This window comes from Dicentrarchus labrax, unplaced genomic scaffold (genome assembly GCF_905237075.1).
Source record: "Dicentrarchus labrax unplaced genomic scaffold, dlabrax2021, whole genome shotgun sequence".
NCBI lineage: Eukaryota > Metazoa > Chordata > Actinopteri > Moronidae > Dicentrarchus > Dicentrarchus labrax.
Genome location: NW_026136710.1, coordinates 10538483 through 10563342, shown reverse-complemented (window position 1 = coordinate 10563342; position 24860 = coordinate 10538483). Strand labels below are relative to the sequence as shown.

General features: G+C 39.6%; 1 protein-coding gene across 4 annotated transcripts in view; it reads left to right on the top strand.

Annotated features, from left to right (window-relative positions):
* Positions 1-24860, top strand: part of rgs3a (regulator of G protein signaling 3a) — a 148228-nt gene that overhangs the window by 37343 nt on the left and 86025 nt on the right. For 2 of the 4 annotated variants that reach the window (XM_051413180.1, XM_051413183.1), the window contains 7 exons: positions 2703-2770; positions 16298-16379; positions 17252-17357; positions 17699-18137; positions 20265-20304; positions 20939-21267; positions 23098-23175. In XM_051413180.1, the coding sequence (XP_051269140.1) occupies positions 2703-2770; positions 16298-16379; positions 17252-17357; positions 17699-18137; positions 20265-20304; positions 20939-21267; positions 23098-23175 (1142 nt within the window). Of the gene's footprint in view, positions 1-2702; positions 2771-12244; positions 13121-16297; positions 16380-17251; positions 17358-17698; positions 18138-20264; positions 20305-20938; positions 21268-22735; positions 22866-23097; positions 23176-24860 lie in introns of those variants that run through there. The other 2 variants (XM_051413181.1, XM_051413184.1) reach the window with 2 other exon arrangements.

Sequence of the window (24860 nt, the reverse complement as noted above, 5' to 3'; positions counted from 1 at the left end):
GACTTTCTCTTGTGTAGACTTTTCCCACTGTCCACTATTTCCGTCTCTTATTGTCCCTCTTTCTTTCCCTCATTTTTAAGTCAGTCATGCTGGATGTTTCTCGTTGCCAGCTGCTTTATGTCTCTCCCCTCATATGCCCTGTGTTACTGATGTCTTCCCCACACAAAAGGCTCCTCTCCTGGGCTTCATGCCAGCCAGGTTAGCCCCTCTCTTTTGCTGGACCCCTGGAGGTTTGTGACAGAATCCCCCATTTTTTTCTGAAAAGCCTCCGGATTACCATGGCAACTGCAAGTATGGGATTGGGCTCTTTCCTCGGGTTAAACTGTAAGGTTATACAGAGGAAAGAAGAAACTGTGTCCAGAGTGTTGAGAGATGATTAACTTTCCTTTCTTCATGTGGACTGTCTTAAGTAGATTACAGATAGATATTAAAGTCCGCCCCTGCTATTTTAAAATTCCAACTGCTGAAAGGGGGAAAGTAAAGTTTCTCTGTGCTCATCTCTCAGGAGGGGATTGCATCTACAAACATGACTTTGTGACTTAGTTCGGGAGCCGACAGTCAAGTATGCAACTTATGTGTCATGTGGAAACTTTAAACCTCTAGCCCACACACGTATTCTGAGAAAGGAGGTTTGAGACATCTTGTGTCAGTGGTTTAAAAGTAGATGTTAATTTACTCATCAACTCATCAGACATGAATTATGATTTTTATTTGTTATAAAGCATGTGTGGAGGGAATCTGAAATTAGTTTTTAATGTGATGTGTCTTTACGGTCTCTTTTACCCATACTTTTGAGGACTGACTTGACAGCCTTGTATTCATATGAGCACATTGGGGTTGGGGGGTGGGGACATTTTTGGACAATCTTCAAATGATTTTGGGTTATTAATTAAAATGGTAAAGGTTTGGGTTCGCTCTTGATTGACCTCTTAAAGGGCCAGTGTGTAGGATTCAGTGGCATCTAGCAGTGAAGTTGCAACCATTTAAATACAGCTTGGCCTTTCTACGCATTTAGGACATTGGTTCCCAACCTTTTTCCTTAAGGTTTTCTGATCCAATACTTTTATGGGTAGGACAACATCATTTGTCAGTGCTTTCCAAATGTGTAACAAATTACTTTTTGAAAAATAATTCAGTTTATAGTCTGACATTAGGTTTAGGCATAAACATGACTTGGGGTTTAAAAAGTACTTAAATAGGTTAAAAATTAGCTCTTAATTATATTTACTACTTTGTTAAGGTTAGGGAACCTTTGTCGCCATAGTTAAAAAAAAACAACTAATGTTGACTATCGGTTTGAAAAGAACAGCAGTCTCTTGTGGCAAAGTCCTACATTGTTTTGACCTCCCTGTCCCCCCTGAGCTCCTCCTTATGCAGACTTCTTTGCTCTATAATAACGTCACCAAACTTCCTCCTTTGCTCCCAATGGACAAGAGTCATAATTACTACGGCTGCCAGAGGACTTTGTCACTTGAATGTAAACATGTTGTTTCTGGGCATTTGCGAAATTACTCATGATGTAATTTCTCTTGGGAGGTCTCTTATAAGTGCACATTTTACTGTCAAGCTTTGTGTGGTCCCTGAATGAAATTATTACTATTATTTCCATCTTGAAGCTTCGATTTCAGGCATAAAAGGTGATTTTATTCAGAATAAGTGTGATGTAGTTTCAGTGAATTGTTGCACCAAACAAAAACATATATACAGCACTGTAATGCAGAGTTAAAAATCTTTTTTTCACTTTAAAGCTACTTAAGTGAACATTTCAAGGTATGTGTTTGTATGTAATGTGATTATTTCAACTTTTCATAAGGTGAACAGAAGGGTGCTTATCTGCTTACACTCTTTGACTTATGCTGGAGCTGTTTCGACTTGGTTGGCAGAGTTTGGAAAATAACATTTCACAGTCTGAGGAAGGATAATTTATCTCCTATGGTGATGGAGGTAGGGGTGTGATGGAGGAGTATAGCAAAGTGAAGGATAAAAGGAAGGATAGAAACACCAAACAGAAGACAGAGGGGAGACGGTGGGGTTGCTGCGTTTGAAGTTTGGAGAGACAGAGAAGAAGGGCAGAAAATGAGAAGAAAAGATGCATATAAGTAAAAGATGTAGACAGATGTAAACAGAAGGAAAAGTAGAAAGAAAGAGACAGAAAGAGAAGAGAGAGAGAGAGAGAGAGAGAGAGAGAGAGAGAGAGTGAGGGAGATCTGCATTGTGGCCCAAAGCTGAATGCTGCCTTTATGAGCAATAGTTAAAAGGACACTGAGGCGTGAGTCTCTGTAACCATGGCAACTTCCCAGGAGCCCTGTGACGGACGGATAATAGAGTGAGAGAGGAGTTCCTTTTCTCTTCTTCACCCCTCCCTCCCTCCTTCCCTCCCTCTCACTTGTTCTCACTTCCACTCCTCTCTTGGGCAGTTTGTTGGATCCTCGCATCTTACGGGATTTTCCTTGACTCGGCTGGCCTGTTTTTTTGCCTTTTATGTGTGCTCTGAAGTTTGAATCCCAGCCCAGCGAAAGGCTGCTCCAGACAAATGTTGCCATAATTGCTTGTTGTTATCTTTCTGAGTCACTTGTATGGACTCTCAGAACTATTTGAGGACTTTATTTTTGTGCATCCAGAAGGCTGTTTTGCGTTGGCACGGAGAGAAATGTGCTCCAAAGGCACTGTCTCAGCCCGTGATTCCTTTGTCTACATTTCAGAGGCTGTGCTGTCAAACCATGGTGCTGCCCCCGAGACCAATCGCCCTGAGAATATGCAATGCTTAACAGTAAGTACAATCAAATCTTTTTTAACTTTCTGTGTGTGTGTGTGTGTGTGTGTGTGTGTGTGTGTGTGTGTGTGTGTGAGTGTAAAGCCTAGATACGCTTATATCTTTTGCTTTATCTGCTAAGAAATATTTTAAAAGTTTAATTGAGTGTGTGGACGTGTACATACTGTCTATTAAATGTATCACTGTAATTGTTTGTTGGAAGTTTTGGTGAGTATTTCTCTTTGCAGGTGCATAGCTTATTAGTTTCTTTGATTGTTAGTAGTGTGCGTTTCCCATTATGTATTTTTATTTATTGCCTTTGCATGTGCGTGCACAATGAATGGATAGGCCTGTATTTAATGTATACAAAGTAGTTGACCCGTGACAGTGCACCATGTCCAACAAACACATCATGCATAAACATGCCTTCAGTAAGATATTTACTGCATGAATTCCATGTTACACATTCTCAGCAACCACAGCAACTAATTGAATCATGTGTTTGAGCTTCGAGCGGTGAATGGAGCAAGATGTCAGTTCTTGAAAGACAAGATTTGTCAAAAAGCTCACTTGCGTGTGGAGCAAAGATGGTTTGTCATGAGAAAGGGGAAAAGAGAACTGTGTAGTCAGATGTGAAACCAGTTTTTTTTATCTGTTCATCGACATCACATATCTATCCTGTATACTCTCTCATCCTTTACATTTTATGGCATCTCAGTTTTGTCTTAATATTTTAAGTTTGACATCTCTTTAAAGTCCATTTTCCCAATTTCCACGTGGTTGACTGCATGGTAGCCATGAATTAATTAAAAATGAATGAGAAAGACCACTTAAACTGTTGACAGAGACACTGGAGCATGACTGATGATACTTTTACCCATTTTACAGCCGGGAATAGGAAACAGTGATTATTTAAGTCAGTATTTGCTTGACAACAGCAGCAATTATGACAACAGTAACAGAAACATATTTATAACATATTCAGAGGTCAACCTAAAGTATGGTTTTTGACCCATAATTCAAGATTCAAGATTCAAGAAGCTTTATTTATCCCAAGGGAAATTACTGTGCAACATTTTAAATACAAAGGTGGTAAAGTAAAGTACTACAGGGTTAGAGTAAAAATAAGCTAAAATAAAATAAAATAAAATAGAATAAATCAAAAATAAAACAAAACAAAACAAAATTAAATTAAATTAAATTAAAATAAATGGTAAATGGTAAATGGACCTGTACTTGTATAGCGCCTTTCTAGTCTTCCGACCACTCAAAGCGCTTTATAAAGGCTAACATAAAATAAATCAAACAATTAACTAAATGCAACAAAATGCAAGCACTTGCAGGTAACATAAGTAGAAAAGAAGAAAACAGGTAAATTGCAGTTAAACGTAGGTGCAGTATATACAATATACAACAATATGCACCGTGCAGTCTAGCAGCATAAATTGAACTAAAAAAGTACAAACTAAGTAAGTGATAAGGAGCGATTGGATAAAGTGGTAAAAGTGGTAATAATGGACAAAAGTGGCAAATGTAAACATGTTATTTTTGTCTTCTGTGGATTTTTACTGTTTTTCCCTTGTTTGGAGATCTAAATCCCAGATGAACTGCAGTCCTTATCACTGCTTACTCTGCTGTTGGCCTTGGGAGGGGTGAACAACAGCTACCTCTTTGACACAAGGTTTTGCCAGCAGCTTCTTTGCTCTGGTCAGTCAGTGTTGAGCTTCACTGGGAGAGTGTATCATGTAAGTATTATTATTATTATTATTATTATTATTATTTTAACAGCTAGGTTGGAGCCTACATTACCTGCACCTTTGATTGTTGAACAAACTAGTATAGAAAAGGTCCATCAGGGAAAAGTCTGCTTGCTGACATCATTTTGGATGTCTATACGTCTACGTAGCAAGTTAGCCAGTTAGCTGTAGCAATCACTAAACTGTTTGTTCCTTAGCCTTTGAGCTGTTAACAGAGCATGATGCCTACAATCATGTCAGTGTCCCACTGCACGCTCAGCTGTCAGTCAAAGACAATGCAAAGCTGCACAAGAGTCTGAAAGGCTTGAAAGCTAAAGGACACTAATACAATCTAATACATCTATAAAGCCATTTTTCTCACAAAAATATCATTTGAAACATAATTTTGAAAATCTGTTTTACTGTACATTTCTTTGACAGACAAAAGCGATCTGTTTTTAAATTTTGGTGGGAATAAGGACATCTTAAACAAATTAGATCATTTGTCCTCTTCTCATAGTTTTTAGGAATATTACATTTATCATGTCAAGCGTAAGCTGAGCCTAGTGTGCTGGTTGTACTGCTACTAGATTATTATTAATTAATTTAATCACAGAATATACAATTTCCTTTGAGTATTGTATGTAGACCTGGAGAAAACGTAATGTTACGTTTTTTTCTTATAAATATGAACTGAGGAGGAGGAGTGCCTCTTTCTTTATTCATTTGAGTCATTTGACCCACCAGAGATAGGATTGCCTTGTTGGCTGTGAATGCTGCATCTTTTTACATGCTTTTGTTCACACTACAGCTGTGGGGGAAGATTTATTCCTGCATGGTTTACTAATCTTACTAGGTTTTGAGTTGGCAAATTTACAGAGTGACTTTAATGGAAAATTGACTCCGGCACCTGTTCCCACATGATGCCAACATGGATAATACTAAAGCAAATTCACTTTTACAGGTTATGATGTGTGTGTGACGGTGGCTATATTTAGATAGGACCAGCTTTTATTATAAATCAGAGAAGTCAGTTGTCACATATAAGGCAGATAGTATCTTGCCTTCATGGATATTTCTGTGATGTATCACTTGACTTGTAATGCCAGGTACTTGTTGCAGATGGCACTTAAGTGAAAGTGCTGCAGTGTATGGAGCAAGCTGAATGTGAAAAAAGGAGACCATAGACAAGCACTTGAAAGGAAGGCTAGTAAACAGCTTTCAATCCAACTATCTATACACTTTCGGCAGATTCTTCTACAGCGTAATGTCAGAAAACGGCACAGCACTTCAGCACAAGCAGTAGCCTAATAAAACATACTGACAGACCATAAGCACAGCGACAGTGGAAACCACAACCACACATGGCCTGGCCGTCTGCTATAAGACCCAGTCTGCTCAAAATGTGCTCGCCACCAACAAGGAAGAATTCACATTCACACTCGGAAGTGTAGCCCTAAACCCTCAACTTCCATCATACCAACTGCTTACAGGATAAAAAAAGACAAAACACACACATGCAAAGTTGGATTGAAATGAGAGCTGGATGTCAGTATCTTGTCAGTAAGGTCATTTAATTCTTGTTTCACAATAGCTGTTAAAACACATAAACATGAGAAGCAGCAACAATCCCAATCAGTGCTCATATTTTGGAGAATGGTTTTTAGCTGTGTCAGTGGGTTGCTTTGACAACTGGTGGTGGGGCAGAAGCAGGGGCAGTCCGCCATGAGCACTGCCATGCCTTCATAATGTCTTAGAAAATCTTATAAATTACATTTCTATACTAATTTGTTAGTGATGACAGGTAATGTCTGGATTGTGTTGGCACGCAATGTTATTTTGAGTAATGTACCGCACAGACGTTGTATTCTACCAAAGTGCAGCACCGTGGCACTGGAGTCTGGGATTCACATCCTGGGTCCTGTCTGTGCTCTGGTTTAGGCAACAAAAGCACTTTAATTAAGATTTGAGAAAGACTGTGGTTTTTAGTTAAATGTTCAATGCACTGCAGACTTTCTTCTGTATTAAACCAAGGCCATGATATTTACCTAGCCATTACCAAGTGCTATCAGTACCTAAACATAACCATAACAAGTTACATTATGCTATAGCTATAAGGATATTGCATGACAAGGACAGATTTTGGTGGAAAACTAATCAAATAAGTTGTCAGTCATCATTTGACTGACTGTTCAGCATTAACATTGCCACATACATTAGTTAGTTTTCATCATGTTTATAGAAAATAAAATCTGGCAAGCATTATATTTCCTAACATTATAACCTACTTTAGAATTAACCAGTCAAATTTATGAACTTTTAGTAGTTTATTTTTTTAATTTCATCTGCTGTTTGGTGGTGTAGGGAAGAGTTAAAGTAAGTACTGGACAAGTTTAGTAAAAAAATTGTCAGTTCTTGTGATTTGCTTTTAATTTAATTTAAAAATGATAATTATAGACTCCTGGAGTCACTGCCAGTTGGGCTATTCAACAGATCAAGTATATCAGTGAAACATATCCGTGTTGCTTTTGAAAGACTCCAGGATGTAAACTCTGTTGGAAGCAGTGGTCATATGGACTAGGATGGATTAGACAGAGGAGCTAACTTTACTTTCACCTTTCTCACATTCTTCCTCTTTCTACATTTAATGTAGATCGTACACACACACACACACACACACACATGAACACACAGACACATAAATTAAACATTACTTATCTCATAAAGTAGTACTACTGCATTCAACCCTGTATGTACATGATACACTATTCCATGAGAAGCAAATTGTTTAATTTCTGTAGCATTGCAGCTGAGTCAATAGATTCCTTATATTCTGCCTCTAGTATGTTAAGAATTTGAACAGCTTTTGTCATATGGAAAGTGAAGAGAGCAGTAATGATGTGATGCAGCATTGAGATGGAAAAGTTTTACATCCGTGTTTGTAAATGCTCCTTTCCTCTCCCCTCCCTCCCCTATCCTTCTTGTTCTCTCTCTTCCTCTTTATCTCCGGGTGAATCAGAGTAACAGAAGATTGTGTGGTTTGTGTGCGACAGTCTCAGGGGAGAGTTCAGGGAGGGGGGGAGCACATTCACTGACTAAATTAATGGAGAATGGAAAACCTTTTAGACTTTCTCTTCGTTTCTGTACCCGTTTTCTGTTGCCTTGTCCTTGCTCCCTTCCAGACTGCTGCGTATTTTCTCCTTCACTGTTGTGGCCTCCTCCTCCTCCTCTCTTTTCCCTCCCTTTTCTCCCTCTGTCACCCCATGGTCATCACCCCACCTACACAAAGAGCTCTGTGGTATCATTAACTGCCCACTCTGTACCTACTCAAACAATTTCCAGTGTTTGATGATGGCCTTAAACATGAATAATTTCTGTGATTTACACAAAGCTCATTGAGGGCTTTGGACCCTTCAGATGTTTGTGAAGATAATACTTGATATCCACAAAGGAATGTCCCTCAGAAAACCACAGGACTATTTCAAGAACATTTTCCTATCCACTGGCCTTTTACAACCTTCCCCAGTATTTTGGCTTAAAATGATTGTTCTTATGTAGTTAGATAAGTACCACGTTTGGGAGAAATTATGCTTTAAAAATTGTCACACCAATGAAGTTCTGTTACTTTGCTTCTTCTGAACAATTTATCCAAAAGATCTGTAGTTCCAGTTGCATTTGGGATAAATACTAGTCATAGGCCCTTTTTACACCTTGCATTAACATGTGTCTTGTGTGATACGGTAACTGTCATCATTGAATGTGTCCTGGCTCACACTGAAGGGCCGCCTACTGAACTGACGCCCTCTGGCAAACAGGCAAACAGGCAAATTGGTTATTTTGGATGGAGTACACAAAACACTCTGTCACATGTCTTCTCGCAGCTCCGCCTGAACTCTCTGTGATTTATGGACTTACTTGATGGACAGTAACTGCTACAGTTAGCAGCAGTTAGCAGGAAACTCTGTAAATCTGAGAGTTGATAGAGAGCAGCTGGCGGACATCCAATCTGTGAAATATATGTTATAAATTTGTGTTTGGGTTATAAAGTTCTGTTTTTATGTAGTTATCAGTGAGGCCTGACGCTCAGAAACACATTTCTAACCTAATTATTGTCCCATTTGTGTTCTGATAAACAGCAAATTCATCTAATTCAATTCAGTTCAATTATATTTTGTGTAGTGCCAAATCATGAGAGAACATTAAATCATATAGAGCAGGTCCAGACTGTATTCCTAATAAAATTATTTACAGAGACCCAACAGTTCCCACCATGAGCAAGCATTTGGTGACAGTGGCAAGAAAAAGGTTCCTTTTATTAGGCAGAAACCTTGAGCAGACCGTGGCTCAAGGTGGGCAGCAATCTGCCTTGGTTGGCTGGGTTTAGAGAGACAGAGAGGGAGAGAGGGGGTAGAGAGTAGAGAGGTGTTGCAAACTAAGGCAGCCCCGGAGTGAGATTTTCCGAGTCGACCAGCTGTTGTTAGATAAAGCCAATAGTCAACTAGTCGTGCACCTTTATGATATTTATTTAAATATTTAACAGTCGCCTTCCCCAAAACAAATACTTGCATACTTATCGATGCGATGGATGATACATAACGTTAGCATTTACTTAGACATTAACTCGCCACAAACTTGTTTCACTTCTACTGTTTCCTGCCTGTCCTGTTGCTGCCTGAACCCGCCGTGTCTCACCCCCCCATCCCATAATCCCGTTTGGAGCAGCTGGCCTCCGTTAAAGCTGTGAGCTGCTGTCAGGTCAACACAGATTGATTTGCCTTTTAGAAAGCATCATGAAATGTTTGAGTAGCTCCAAAATGTGAGTATGAGGAAATGTCTGTTTTTCTCACTTCTTAAAAATGATCACCTGAACCAGAGATTAAATACCTGACATGCAGCATAACAAGCATTCACCTCCTCAGTTGCCATGTCAGCATTTACCCATTATGTCTACAGGCAGAAAAAAAGAAGCTATCTGCTCATGTCATTGGCAGGGAGCAGAGAGTTCATGAATAAACAATAGTTGCACCCCGGACAACGTGTCCCCCCGCATCAATTTGCTTGTCAGCTAGCATTAGCTCCAAAACCTTCTCTGTGAAAATGGGTCTGACACTTCTGTCTGACGGGAAAGATGGGAAGGAAGGGTGAGGTGAGCTGAAAAGAGGACAGAGAGGTTAGATTTTCTGGCCGGCATCTCAGAATAAATGAAGAATGGTTAGTTTTATTGCCAGAACATATCCCTTTGTGAGTATTTTAGGCCCAGGGCCCTGGCTGCTCCTAACCATTGTATGTCTTCTACAAGATGCAGGATGTATGAGTGCTTATCCTTGCTACTAACTGTTCTGCACCGTGTTTTAATTTGAAGTTACAGCCCAAATCAGATACAGTAGATGGAATGCACGTATAGTCCAGTGTTTATCACATTGTACAGATGTGTGTGGCTCAGGTGGAAGAGTGTGTCTCTCATTAATCTTACAGTGGTTCCATCCCTGCCACCTCCTGTCCCCATACTGTGTCCTTGAGCAAAACCCTCAACCCCAAATTGCTCCAGATGGCCAGAGCCTTGCATGGCAGATCCACTGCAATCGATGTGTTTGTGTGTTTATAAACACATTTGCTTGTGGCATGGCTCTTTCCAGGGCAATGCTGGTCTGTTGGTTATTGTATCTTAATAACTGTGGATTGGACTGGCATACTTTTTTTGAATAGTATTAGAAATGCGTGCAAAACTAATGACATTCCCAGCAGCCTCAGCTATACTATACTTTAACGCCAGTTAGCAAATGTTATACAACCGCATTGTAAATGACCTTGTATTCTTGCTAAACTAAGATGCAGAACATTTTCAGGATATCTGCTAATGGTTAGCAGATGTTAGCATTGTCTTTGCGATAATGTTAGTATGCTGATGTTTGCATTTAGCTCAAAGATCCTCACAGAGCCTTGACCTATTATTTTTACTTTATAATTTTTATTCAATTTTAATTATATTTCTATATTTTACATTTTTTTTGTGTGCATTAGTTGCCCACTGTTTTACTGTTTATTTTTCTACTCACTTGTTAGTCCCATTCGTTTGTCATTGTAAAGTATTTTTACTTTACAATACTTTTACTTTTGTAAACATTTTAACTAACAGATTTATGAAATACTAAACTTAATTTGAATTTGTAGAAGCCTCGCCTATGTAGTCAAACGCTGAAAACAATTGACTGCTCTGTTAGATTTGTAGTCATCTCACTGTCTCATATCATGTGTCACCTCAAAAATGTGTTAACTATAGTGTAGTTATGAACCCATATGCCGAAGTTCCACAGGATTTTTAAGTAAAACCTGAGCTGTGACCCTGAACTTGGCCTTGACCCATCTTGTGTGTTCACTGACTTGGAAGACACCTCCTCCTTTGATAGTTGTTTATTCAGGTCAGAAAGAGAGAGAGAGGGAGGCAGAGGGAGAGCGACAGAGTGAGAGAGAGATCCCACACTACTAAACACCAGATTGGCCTCGTCTGGCTCCCAGACAAGCTTTTCAAACTCTTCTTTCACTCCTCTCCCTAAGACATGCTTTCTTCTCTCCCTTTCTTCTCTCCTTCTAATCCGTCCTTCTGCCTATTTAGAGGTGAACAGCGCAGCATGAAAGAGAGAGAAAGTGTTTTTTGTGTGCTTGACGGGTAACCCTCGCCCTTATGAAAAGGCAAACAGGGAAAAGCTGCCATTACTATTGGCATGAAGAGATCTTAAGACAACGGCCTTTTCTGCCACTTTATTAGCATTGTAGAGACTAGTGCAGCATCGCTCCTCTTTCACCCCTCTCTTTCTCCGTCACTTCTCTGTCCATGTTTCAATCCATGAGCCAGACGTCCAAACGATAAAAAGAAAAGAGGCAAGCCAGGAATTAATGGGGTTGCTAGGGGTTAGGTTGGCCACTGTTTTAGCCCTAATTTAACAGACTTTTTCATGCACTGTTGATGAGGTGTTTGTTGTTATTTTTTTTTGCAGATTACCACCTCTTTCCCAGGCATACGGATATTGAAAACAAAAATAAATGTAATGTTTGGATAACTGAAAGAGGAGGGGAGATTGTCAGAGAGTTGCAGACCTATGAATTTCCGTACCGTGCGGTTGGGGGCGTGGGGAGCAGCTGAAAGGAAAAGCAGAGGAAATATGGAAGTTGAAAACATAACAAACAAGCATAATGTCTGCACGGAGATTTGGGAGTATGGGAGCTAAGGTGGAAAGAGTCAGATGAGGTGTGAATTCTGATTGAGGTGTGTGTGTGTGTGTATGAGAGAGAGAGGGAGAGAGAGGGAGAGAGTTAAGTATGTGCCCAAACAATACTGCTGTCACTCTCTTTTGTTTGGTCATTAAAAAGTTGTAGCAATCAGAAATGTTTCCGTTTACACTGCAAATATGATCTGGTCTCCACAGCACATTTGCAGTCTCAGACCTGCACAATAAACTCCTATTAAAAAACCTGCCTTTCTCTCTTCTGATTCATACATGTCTCACTTTGCCAGCTACATTAGTCACTACAGTGTATATTTGCAAATGACTGAGAGCTGTAGCACCTCTCACAGCTTCATAGTGTGGACTCAGGAAGCAAACTGGTCTTATCGGGGGCAGACACACAAAGCTATCCTGGCTGTGGGGTGGCGAGGTATGCGTAAGTGCATGTGTTGTGTGTATGTGTGTGGAGGGGGGTGGCGGTGGGAGGCACTTCCTCCTATTCTTCTGCTGTTGAAGAGTTCCCATGAGCGCCCCTGCCAGGAGCTACAGTGTGGCCTGAGCAGGCCGAGCCAGCGCCAGTCTCGCCTACATGACGCCGCCACACACTCTCACACAGCTGATCTCAGGAGCTACTGCAACTGCTGCTGTTCAGGCCATGGAGCAAGAAGCTGGACAGTGTGTTAAGGGATAGAACAAATGTAAGAAAAGAATAGAACGAAGAAAAGTTAAAGGAAAGAAGGAGAAGGGATGATTGAACAGAAGTTTTAAAAGAGCCAAAAGGAAGACATGAAGCTGTGGATCAAATGACAGGTACAGACGCATAAACACTTGCAGGAATGTGCATTGATGACTGGAGTCATTACTTACAAACCTTGAATGGATAACAGTTGGAGGTCAGCGGAAGAGTGACGACAGTTTTGCAGAAAGGACTGTTACCAAGAAAATGTAATCTAGCTCCATTTGGGGAAAGTTGATGCAGAGCGAAAGGCCAGTTTGGTTGAAAAAAAAAGTCTCCAAGGACACATTTTTGTTCTATTCGACAAATTCCTATCCGTTTTCCAGCAACCTGAGACACAGTATTATTATCTAGAGCCACCTCAACTGGACTGTCACTTGGAAATCGGACGTTTTGAACACTGCAAGACTGGGCAGCTGTCACTGTTGAGATGATACATAACACACTTAAGTCCACTCAGCCATCGGAGCACAGCCCCAGGAGCACACACTCAGCCGCACAAAGGAAGCTGTGGAGATACTCGGGCTGCAGAGGGGCTGGCCAGGTGGAAAGTCACCGTCGCAGTGTGTGTGTGCTGGCTGCAGACTTGAACGCTGGAGGAGGAGGAGGTGGAGGTGTTATGCACACTATCCACGGCCTGTGCCACCTCTGCATCGGATGTAGGCTGCCTCAGGTGTGTTTGTGTTACAGAGAGTAAGGCGAAGGGAGGGAGGAAGAGGGGTGGGGGGTGAGAAAAAGAAAAGAAGGCATCTAGCGTACAGTATCAATCTGAGTCACTGAGAGACTGGGAGAATGAAAGAAAGATCTCTGATCGATGCTTTCAGAAATAATTTGCAAAAAAATAATCCATAATTTACAAAGCTGCAAGAAAGTAGTCAGCTGTCATACTGTCTAATACAAAAGCGATATATAAAAAATAATATCTTTGAGATGCTGATATTTTGCCATTACAGTACAGAAGAAAATGCACTTTCATCTACATGTCCAACACATCCGGGCTGGTATAATTGGCTGTGTACGAGATTTAAAGGACGTTTCTTGAGAGGGGAGAACGAGTGTTCTGTCTTTTACATTATTTATCCTTCACATACTGAGAAAGCGGGAGTGGAAGAGAGGCGAACAATATTTGCTATGATATGAACCGATGCAACTGTCCTTACATAAGCTACTTTACGCAATGAATCTGAATAGCAGATTAGAACAAATAGGAAAATCAAATGTGATGGAACAGAATATAATTGAACTGATTGGGGTGGAACAGAACCTAAAAGTATATATAGATGTGTATATTTTGAAGAGAATTTTGAGAATATTTGTAAAACATGACAAAAATCTATCATGACAATTTTGTTGTATTTATGTGTGTGTGTGGAAGGTGTGCCGTCTTAGTCTCTGACCATACCGGGATATCATCGCCAACCACTGGTTGATAGATTTGATGTAGTTTATATGGACCTGCCGACAAGACATGTATTGTAATCATCAGCTGGAGGTTGGCAGTAGTTTTGCTCCTAGCTTAATGCAGTCATGTCCGAAATGATGGTGGAGCACTGAGGCATGAATGTAAAAAGCGAAAAGCTCTGTCACACATGCATGAACACATACTGTACACACATGGGCTACAGGGTTTTCTGCCTTTGGGCACATCTAAATTCATCACAAGAAAGTTAAAATCTTAGTCTAGTCAGGTCTTCCACAATCCCTTTGATTGTATTATTAATTCATCAATAATGCTCCGCTAATACAATTTTAATAATTAATGCACTCTGGAAACATTTCCCATTAATTATCTTCATTCATTTTCAGTAAAATGTCTTGTGATTGATTGAATACTCAGTTTAAATAACATCCATCCTCATGTGTTGCATTATTCCCAAACTAGTCTCCTCTTTTCTGTTCCAGTTTAAAGATAATCCTTCTACTCTCATTTTCAAGTGGAAAAGGGGGGTTTAGGACCAGAGGAGTCCAAGTGGATTCAACTATGCTTACAAATTGAATTAACGCTGCAAAGTCTCTGGAGTTTGGATGAATCGGCCCAAATTATGCAGCTCTGAGAGTTCCCTTAAAGAGGACACAAGGTCTGACACTGCTTTTTATAAAAAGACATAGACAGATAGGAAGGTGAGGTGTGATGGATAGATGTCTCTCTCACTTCTTTTGATATTGAGTCACAGTCTTTGTTTTTCACCATTTTCTTTCACGCATAAAATTTCAAGCTGATCCTTCAAAATGTTCCGCGACTGTCTTCTAAATTCAAGAGAAATGTATTTTCATACCATCTGTTCCTCTATTTGTCTCTGTCATCTGCTCTGTCTCTGTCACTTTTCAAAGTCCCACTGCCCTCTTTTATCACAATTTAATGTATTTTTTATCCCTTCTTTGCATTGTTTCATCTCTCTCCACCTACAGCCAGTTTCTGTGTATCTTTTCTGTCTCTATTTTCCCGTTTTTCTCAGGTTTTGTCACACAGCCAAATTCGAGGTTTATTAATTTGTAACCGTGCGTCTTCATACAAAAATATATACAAAGTGTACGATAAAACTTTTTGCAATTATAACAACGTCTGCACTTTTTGACACAGTCATGAATGACGATGAGGAGTCATACGTGCTCCCATGTGTGTATATAAGTGCCTAATCAGCCTCCGAGGAAGAAGGTCAAACTCCTTCATAAATGTTGCCCTGACACTTTGTGTATCCTTTCTAATTATACAGTGTACGGGTGCTCCTATGACCAGTGTTTGTATGTAATGACCTGCAATGGTCTCAGCAATGAGAATCATAAAGACAACATCACACTTGTGAGAAGGTTAATCAAGTTTCAGACAGGGTGCATGCATACAAAAACAGATCATAATCCTAATTGCTTTTGTACAGCAGGTAACAAAGACAAGACAAAAGACAAGCTGTCTCCGTTACTAGCAGTGTCAGTCTGGAAGTAGACTGAAACAAAGAGAAATCCGATAGATAATGGGAAGAGAAATATGGTAAAGGAATTGTGGCCCCGAACAGTGTGACACAGGGCACATAAAATCAGTGGACTATAAGAAACTGCAATTGTACCCGACATTTTAGGGTCATCACAAGCTTCGGGCCCCTGAATAATCACTGAATTTCTCCAAGTTGCTTCGTCTTGCTCATGGGTAGACTGTTATTTAGCAGCATATACATGTTGTTTTACTCTGCTAGAGACAGAAAGAGAAAGAGAGATGGGCGGGGGTTCTGTGTGTTTTGGGCCCCTGGTTGTCAACAGATGAGATGGAAAGTGAGATGTTTTGGATGGAACTATGTTGACTTTGGCTCAGGCTGTAGGGCACAGGTACCGAATGTTTGACGATGCAGGGTCAAAGAGAAAGAGAGACAATGGGAAAGAGTCATCAGCATTGTCTGTCTCTATGTGTGTGTGTGTGTGTGTGTGTGTGTGTGTGTGTGGACCTGATGTGTTTGAGTCTTCATGTTGTATTTTAAAATAATTTATCATAATATACCACATACAGTATAATATACAGTATATGTATTTGTGTATACTATGAACATAAAGTATAGGTGTGAACGAATATGCGTATTCAATTCTATGCGACTACTGGACAATGAATGTCCTTCTTCCATCTCTCTGAGTTGTTTTTCCCTCTAACTCAGCTAATTGGGTTCACCAGGAAACTGCTGTCACGACAGTTTTATTAGGGAGTAAAAGCAGAATACAAATCTACTTAATCGTCCTGTAGGAAGGAAGCTGAGTATTTTGCCAGCATGCTACTTTTGGTTCCTCAGGTGGGGGGGGGATGAGAGAGAGAGAGAGAGAGGTCTTATCTTCCCATCACAAAATAACTCTCTGTGTGTGTGTTCTGCAGGTGACCATCCTTCGAGGAAAGGATGGATATGGCTTCACCATCTGCTCAGATTCCCCTGTGAGGGTGCAGGCTGTTGATCCAGGCAAGTTTTGTATGCACGAAGAGGTTGTTGTTTAAATTTTGATGCATTGTCTTTGGACCTTAACTGCTTAAAACAATTCTTTCTTAAAATTCCCCTTAGCATTTCTCATTGCAACTTCTTCCATTCTACTACCAACCCCACTAAAATCTTACACAGTCATAAACAAAGTTACTAAACCAAAGTAGATTTGATGCTAATACTAGTTGTTCTATAAGTGGTGTTTTTCTTTTTCACTTGCAGGACTGCCAAAGGTAGATTTTCTAGTTCTAATTATATTTATGACATGAACATGGCTTAAGACCAAATTACTAGACTATCATAAACAATATGATAATAGATTATATTCATGTAAAAAGCTACTTTAACTTTATATCAATTGGCCTGAGTTTGGCATCTAATGAATGCACCTTACATCATGAAAGATTCATGTCATCTGTGAGCGATTCTTTTTTTTTTAAATTTCACTCGTGGTCGTAGCTTGGAGAATTACCATTAGCATCGACTCAGTCAGCAGGGTGTTGCAGTTAATAGGGTGGCTGTCCATCAAATGGACAACTTGAAGTCAAGCCCCCGTGTTGGCAGACATCCACCCTGCTGCCATGTCTTTGAACAAGATGCTGGATCTTGAGCTGACCACATCATTACACTGTCCCTGCAAAGCAAATGCAAACTGAGTTTAGCCAGAATTTTCCGAGCAGCTTAATATCAGATTATTTATTTTTATTGTCCATCTGTACAGTAAATTTATTTTCTGTAACTCCAGTACTAAAGGAACAAGCTTAATACATGAAGTAGCTGTAGTCCTGGATATAATAAATTCTACCTGAGAGGGCGTAATGATCTGAACTTTTTCTGTCTCTTCACTCTGGCAGGGGGTCCAGCGGATCAGGCAGGTCTGCAGCAGTTGGACACTCTCCTGCAGCTAAATGGTCAGCCAGTGGAGCAGTGGAAATGTGTGGACTTAGCCCATGCTATCAGGTAATGAGTCCAACACAACAGAGGATTATAGGCTAATTTACACCAAAATGTAGGGGAATCCTTTTCACAGGCTTACTCAGGACTCAGGATCAGTGATTTGTAATCACCATGATTGACCTACAGACCAATGTGAACTGTGCTAACAAGAGCTGTGGTGTATAACGATCATTTATTCCAGAGATTGAGATTGCCTGTAGCCAATAGAAATTCTGTTCACTGTGAGATTGGACAGTGAGTGGGAATTAGTGTATGATCTGATGTTGATTTATGACGTCTACTGTATACTTAGAATTTACACTCCTGCAGACTTTGTTGATCATTTTCTTTCTTTCTCATTGTAGAAACAGCGCTAATGAAATCACAGTGGTGGTGTGGCGCACGGGCCCTTCAGCTAAGCCTAATTTCGAGGGCCTCATCCACCGGCCCTCCTACAAACCCTCCACCTCCACCTCAAACTATGACGCCCCCTCACCCCCTACTCGCCGGCGTGTACCAGATGTTGGCGCCAGCAAAACCCCCCCAGCTGTGCCGCCTCTCCCAGCCCACCACCGTGCCAGTGCGGCCCGCAGGCTGCTGGTCAATGGCTCCGAAGCTGGAAATAGCAGTGGCATAGGCGTAGGGACGATGGGATGGGGGGCCCAGGGAGGGTCAGCCGAGGAGCTGGATGGGAAACCACGACACCTCCACCACCCTCACACTGCCACGCTGAAGGGTACCAGGGTGAAGGCATCCAACGGGGACAACTACATTATCCTGGCCCCCATCAATCCTGGAAGCCAGGTACCGCAAACTGGTGGCGGGCTGCATCTTCATCATCTTCTTCGTCCTCCCCATCCTCACCATGGTCATATGGTGGCTCATCCTAGATATGTCTCCTTACCTTACATCCCTGGTGCTGATAGATAGAAGGACTGTATATACAGTATGTCTGGGCCAATTGGGTTACTGCTGTCTCACTGATGTGCTCTAAGACGTGTTTTGAAGACACTGCATACATAACACACAGTTCAGTGTAATGTAGATATGGAGTAATAGACAACAAGAGGAGATAATAACATATAATATGTAGCTGTTAATAATATATTGTATGCCTGTACTATGTAAAGTTTTGGCAATATTTCTTTCATTACATTCTACAACTAAGCACAGTTCATATTAGGAAAACAAAGCATATGTATCTGACATAATTTATCTTACAGCCATCATATGGAATACATAAATCATATGTGTGCCATGGATTATACATCAGTAGCTTAAAAACAAATATTTCTGGCATTTTACAAAAAGAAATAATAATAACAAAAATAGTACTTTCACATATTCCAAGACTGGTCCATTGCACAATATGCAGTGTAACATGCATGTACATGCACAATATGACATGTACTGTATATGACCTTTTACACAGCATGTACTTATTTTTTCATCCAGTGACATCATGTATATGAGGTAAAAGCTTTGATCATAAAAACAAAATAAAGCAAACTCATTAAAATCAAAAAGACTGAACTGAATTCCTCAGCTAACACAACTGTAACAGTACAATACTAACCTATTAACCACCTTTATTTATATATTATATATTATAATATTAACCAACAAACATGTTGAACCACAAGATTCAAGATGTTTTTGAGACATTGTCTTTTATTGATTGCAATCTAGGTTCAGCCTACAGTGTCTAAATAACAAGACTTCCAAAACATGTCTAACTAACTAAATCCTTCTGCTGTCATATGTAGAGTTTATAGTTAACCTAAATTATCTTATTTCCGTATCTCTTCCTCTGTGTCTGACAGCCAGTAAGTCTGTAACATGGAGCTGTGATGTGTGTTATGTGTGTTCATCTGTGTGTGCCTTATGCTGTGTCCATCTTCCATCTGTGAATGATTCCCAGGTTGAGGTTCAGTAAAGGTACACTGTAGTGCATCATGGCAAAAGACAGTCACACATATGATAAGATTGATTTTATAAGGATGAACAGAGATAGATTCAGAAAAATAGCAGACAAAACATGGAGAGTAGAGTGTTTTGGTTAGTCCCTGGAAAAAGATTAGAGGCCACTACTTCTATCCCAAACAAAAAAGGAGGCCGGGATTTTGGTGATATTTTGTGGTGGCCATCACAGGCTAAATATACCAAAAGCCCTCTGGAAATGGGTCATGTTGGTGACATATCACACCGACACAATACTCTAGTTCACAAACAAAGAGCTTTGAAAGCCCACACTATGGAAAATATTTATCTTGACAGAAAAGCATGCTAATGATATGTTTAAACACTCTGTGACTTTCCAACCCCTAGTTTACCTACTATATTAATCTGAACAACGTGTCGTGGTGGCAGCTTTCTATCTTTACTCCCTCAGCTGATTGTAATTTGTTTTGACACGTAGAAACCATCGCTGCCTCACTGAGTCCAGCTCAATTCAGATGGGCTCAGCTGAGTCCTAGACAATGTCATGTAGGAAATTACACTTGCTAATGTCCAGCTTGTTCCCTGAACACAAACTCATGGCATAGCAATGCAGAAAAAGAAAGTGTAGACACTAGTATGAGGAAAAACCTTTTAAGTGAGTAGCATGCAGTATATTATAAAATTACATTTATCCTTTATTATAATAAGGATATACAGTATGTCTCATGGCAACCCTTTCCTATACAGATATCTTAATGATTGATATCACATCACAGAAAGTTAAGATCAGAATTGCATTTCAACTATCAATATACTGTAGTATCAATTTAGTAATAAAACAATGACATGCTGTATCTTATTTAATCTTATGTCATTGTTTTAATGTGTTTTGGATTTGTTCCATTCTAGGTGTAGTTTAGGTATCAGTTTTAATTGTGCTGAAACAAGTCTATTTAATATTAATGTCATTTAATATTGTTCTGCTTTCAGATCTTGAGGCCTGTTTACCAAGACAACCAGGGAACTTTAGGTAAGACTTGTACAGTATATTATGTTTGTTAAAGGCTACAGTCAACCCTGTGAGGTATTTTGGCTGAGAACCTTTGTTTAAATTGGCTTTGGTGCCTTTACTGTTTTGGATGGAGCCCAATGTTAATTACATTTTAGACTATTGTTATTTTAATGAATATGATTAAAATCACTTATCATTTGGCACCCTGAAATAGTTTTGAATTAAACTGACCTTAGAAATACATTAAATGAAATGTGAAATACTTTTTTTTTTCCTGGAACCTGGCCAATATAACAGCTTAAAATATCTGTATCCTCTGTCTTGTCCAACACTATAAAAGGCAAACACAAACAGAGCAAAAGATTCTACTTTGGTGACAGGAAGACCCTGAAAACACTTTATTTAGCAACACTTAAAGTAGTTAGCACTCAGAGCTACCCTCTGGCCCTTTCATGGTGAGTCAGTTGTGGACAAGCTGTAATCAGAGTAATAGTCAGTCATCTGGTCAATCCTTCCAATCCCCAGTTTGTACTTCTTTCATTTCTTTTTTTTGAACCAGGCTAACTCTTCCTGTTTGCAGTCTTTAAGCTAAGCTAAACATCTCCTGGCTCCATCTTCTACATCTTCATCATCTACTCTTTTTGTTCCACAGCTGCCAGGTTATACCCCACACGGCAGGCTTCTGGTCCACAGGCCCAGGGTGGTGGTGGGGGTGCTTTTTCTGGAGGTATGGGTGGCGGTGGTGGTGGTGGTGGTGGGGGTCTCTCCAGCCGTACTGGCTTTCTGCGCCGGTCGAACAACTCCAAGACAACAAAGACAGCATCCACCTCCACTAATGCCGGCGGACCCAACTACCAACAGCAGAATGCCAACTTTGCCAATTACCAGAACTGCACCATCGTCCGCTCACACACTCCACATGGCAACTATGGATATGTCAAAGCGGCACCCAAGATCCTTATCTTCCCCATCTTTGTTCAGGTGAGCCAATTTGTGTGAATATATATATATTTGTAGTTGTGATTGTTGGTGGTTTTACAGTCAATCTTGGGACATCTTGACACTTTTTAAGATTGAATAGTTTTTGTCTCCTCTTGAGATCTATATCTTAGCCTCTGTGCCAAAATGCGTGCTGATACATTTTTACACTTTAATTTTTGTACTGATTAAACAACCAAGATATAGTTGTGTTTATTAGTGAGCTTTAATGCTGCTGGTAGGTGGATTTTGTTACTTTTGGACAGATCTGTCTCCCCGTTTCCAGATTTTATGCTAAGCTAAGCCGTTGGCTCTAGCTTCAGATTTAATAGATAGATTCTCATCCAACCCATTTTCTAATCTCAACCTCATCTCAAGCACTGAAGACAATATTGTCTTTTTGCACTAAAAAGACATACAGATATGTGGGGAGAGACAGGGGGGTGACACGCAAAGACCAGGCTAGACTTGAATTTCTGTTCTGTGGCGGTTATATGGTATGCATCTAAGGCCACTAGGTACCCATTATGCTATGAAAACCAGTCTTCAGTGGTCAAATAGGGAAACCCATATATAATAGTGCAAAAGATGGCATCCTGCATATGATGGTTTGGGTCAAAAGGAAATAGATGTTTGAGGTTTGCAGTTTTGTTGGCCTTTCCTGTCTGACTATTTTATATTGTGCAAGTAATGAAGGGACATACATAACACATTTTAGATATGCATCATTTTCTGTGAATTTCTGCTTTTAGACTACAGCACTTGACAGTCTATTTGTGAAGTCGGATAAGAAATGATGGGGGTGTTAAAGTTAAAGAGCGTTAAAGTGTTAAAGAACCTAGCAAGTCAGTGTTACAAACTATTACATTTTCTCATTCTATATTTTAGATACAGCACAAGAAATTGAGGAACTGTATTAATCAAATTAAAGGGACTTTTTTGGTTTTTATTATTGTTCTATATATTTTGTTCAACTTGAATCTCTATGGTTAGCAGAAGAATATTTTATTACATAATGTATTCTTAATGGTATGCTAATTTGTGAAGGAGGAATAGTCCAAATTAGGAAGCAGAGGCAAGTAATGTCAAGTCATGTGTGATTGCAAAATAAATGCTCTTGTTTCTGCATATCTACATGCAGTATACATTTGTTATAATAAATATCTTGCGGAAAATGCGATTAAATAACCAAAGAAGACCATTGTGAAATAAGATTTTCACATTCTGCATCATTTAAAATACTGTTGGTGTCTTGGGGTCTTTCAGCCATTTACACTTGCACAAAATGCAGGGACTGTGGTGGTACTTCCTGTTAATTCATATAGAAACGTACTTTTCACAGTATGCAAATTATTTGCTTACACACATATTGAATTGGCCCTCTGTCATTCGCTGGACTTGAGAGGAAGTTCCCTCCTCCCACATTGGCTTATTGTTCATTTTAAGTGTCAGTGTCTTGTCATACACAGACCACACACATAGCACCTAACAGTCACAGCTCGCTTTCTGTTAGTTTCAAGTTGTCTTTCCCACAGTAAAGAAAAGACTAGTTGTTAGCCGTTTTGCAGATCGTTTGGATTTGGGAGCCAAGAATGGATTTGGTACTGCAACCTCATGTTTTATTTCACAAATCTATAACAAATGCAATATATTCCTGATTTTTATCAAGAGCTTAACATTCATTCAAGATTTTGACAGTGAGGCTAAGGGGAATAGTCTGAGATAAGTGTGCTTGTGGTCATTGATGCATATCAGAGTAAAGATATAAATTATCAATGAAATTGAAATTATGTGTAAAAACTTAATCTGTCTGTGTAATATGTTTCTGCCCAGCCTCTTGATCTGTGCAGCCGAGCTCTCATCATATCCGAGGAGATGATACTACATGAGAGCAAGCACCACTCTCTCAAGGTAAGTGGCATCAATGAGTCAATGATGATGTGCCATTATTTTTGTATTCATGGTCATATCAATACATATTCAACTTTTCTATGCATGTCTACTTGTTTGCTTTGTGTAATACGCTCCTTCTTGCTTCAGTTTAGTATTCTGTACAGGGATTTCCTTTATGCAGGATATGATCTAAAACTAATCTAAAGAAAACCCAAAAGCTGCAAAATTGAAGACGCAAGATTGAATCTTTTTGATCTGAAGGAAGAGGAAAACGCGACTTGCTCTTTCGAAGAGTTTTATAATTTGATTCATGCAAAAAGATTGAGGCTTTCGTCTCCTCTCCAGCCTCTTACTATTGTAGGAGAGAAATAGACTAGTGGTAACATTTGGTGGGTGGTGTGTCACAACCAGTTATGTGGTTTGTTTATTTGGCCAAACTGAAAGTGACAGTCCATTGCCCCAATGTGCATCTTTACTCAAAACGTATGCATGTTTTCGAGTTATGCATGTATACGGAAAGGTGAAACAAGTGCAGAGCAACATCCCGATATGAGGAATGGAGAGGATATGTCTGAACATCCCTCAAGAATGTGTAACTAGTCTGAACTATCAGGTCCATATCAGTCGAGGAAAATAAATAATTGATAAAGGAGGAGAGTGCCAAAGATCTGACTGACAGAGAAATTCTGTTTCATGTATCAAAAGAAACTGTAGCTCTTTCAGTATATATTAATGATTCTTTCACAATATGTAAAGCTCAACTTACAATAATATTCTGTATTTTAAAGGTATCTCATACAGTATATTGATGAAGTAAAAGTGGAAAACATGTTTTGTATCAAAAGTAGAAGTACTCATTCTTTCAAAAGCTTCTGAAATTGAAAATATATTTTTTTATTCTATAACAAGTACTTTAATGTTGTAGGTTTCAGACATACTCCGTATACTGTCAAGACATTAAAAGAAATAGCCATGTGCTATTTTTTTTAATGCGCTTGAAGGGTTTTCAAACCATGTACACTGAAACCAGGTCTGGTAATATAATTTTACCCGTAATAACTTAAACGAATGGTTGGTATGTTGAATGTCTGTTAGCCAAGTTCCCTTACAAAAAGTTAGCCATTGTTAGCCACATTAATCTACTGATATTCCCTTTACAAATATTTGCATTACCTTGATAAACACCCAGGTGCATTTTCCCTAAAAGGAATGCAGCCAACTTCACAGATGCAAAATTCTGCAAAAACTTGAAGAATTAGAATTCTAGAATGAAGTGAATGACAAAGTGGAAGTGTTTCTGCCATTTGAGGTTATGGCAAACATGTACATGTATGATGTTCTTCAGAAGAAACATGTTAAAAAAGTGTATTTGGAAAGAGAAAATAAGGAGTATTAAGAGTATTGTTTTATTGAATTAAGCTCTCACTGCAGTTCTTTGATTTGCACTGTCAGATAATCTTTGCTGTGCGGTGCAGTGGAGTGCAGTGACTGCTGGCATGGAAGGTAATTCTGACCTCTCTCTGGGGTCAGCCATTTAACAAATATTTAAGAGCCAGTGTTTGTCAAGAGGGAGTTTCTCTCTACTGGGCCACTTCATACAGGCTTTAAGGCTTTACAGGTTTTAATGATCAGTGTTGTTCGAGCTTCTTACTCACCAGAGTCTGCCCGGGAGGCATTCACACAAACACGTAACACTTTAATTC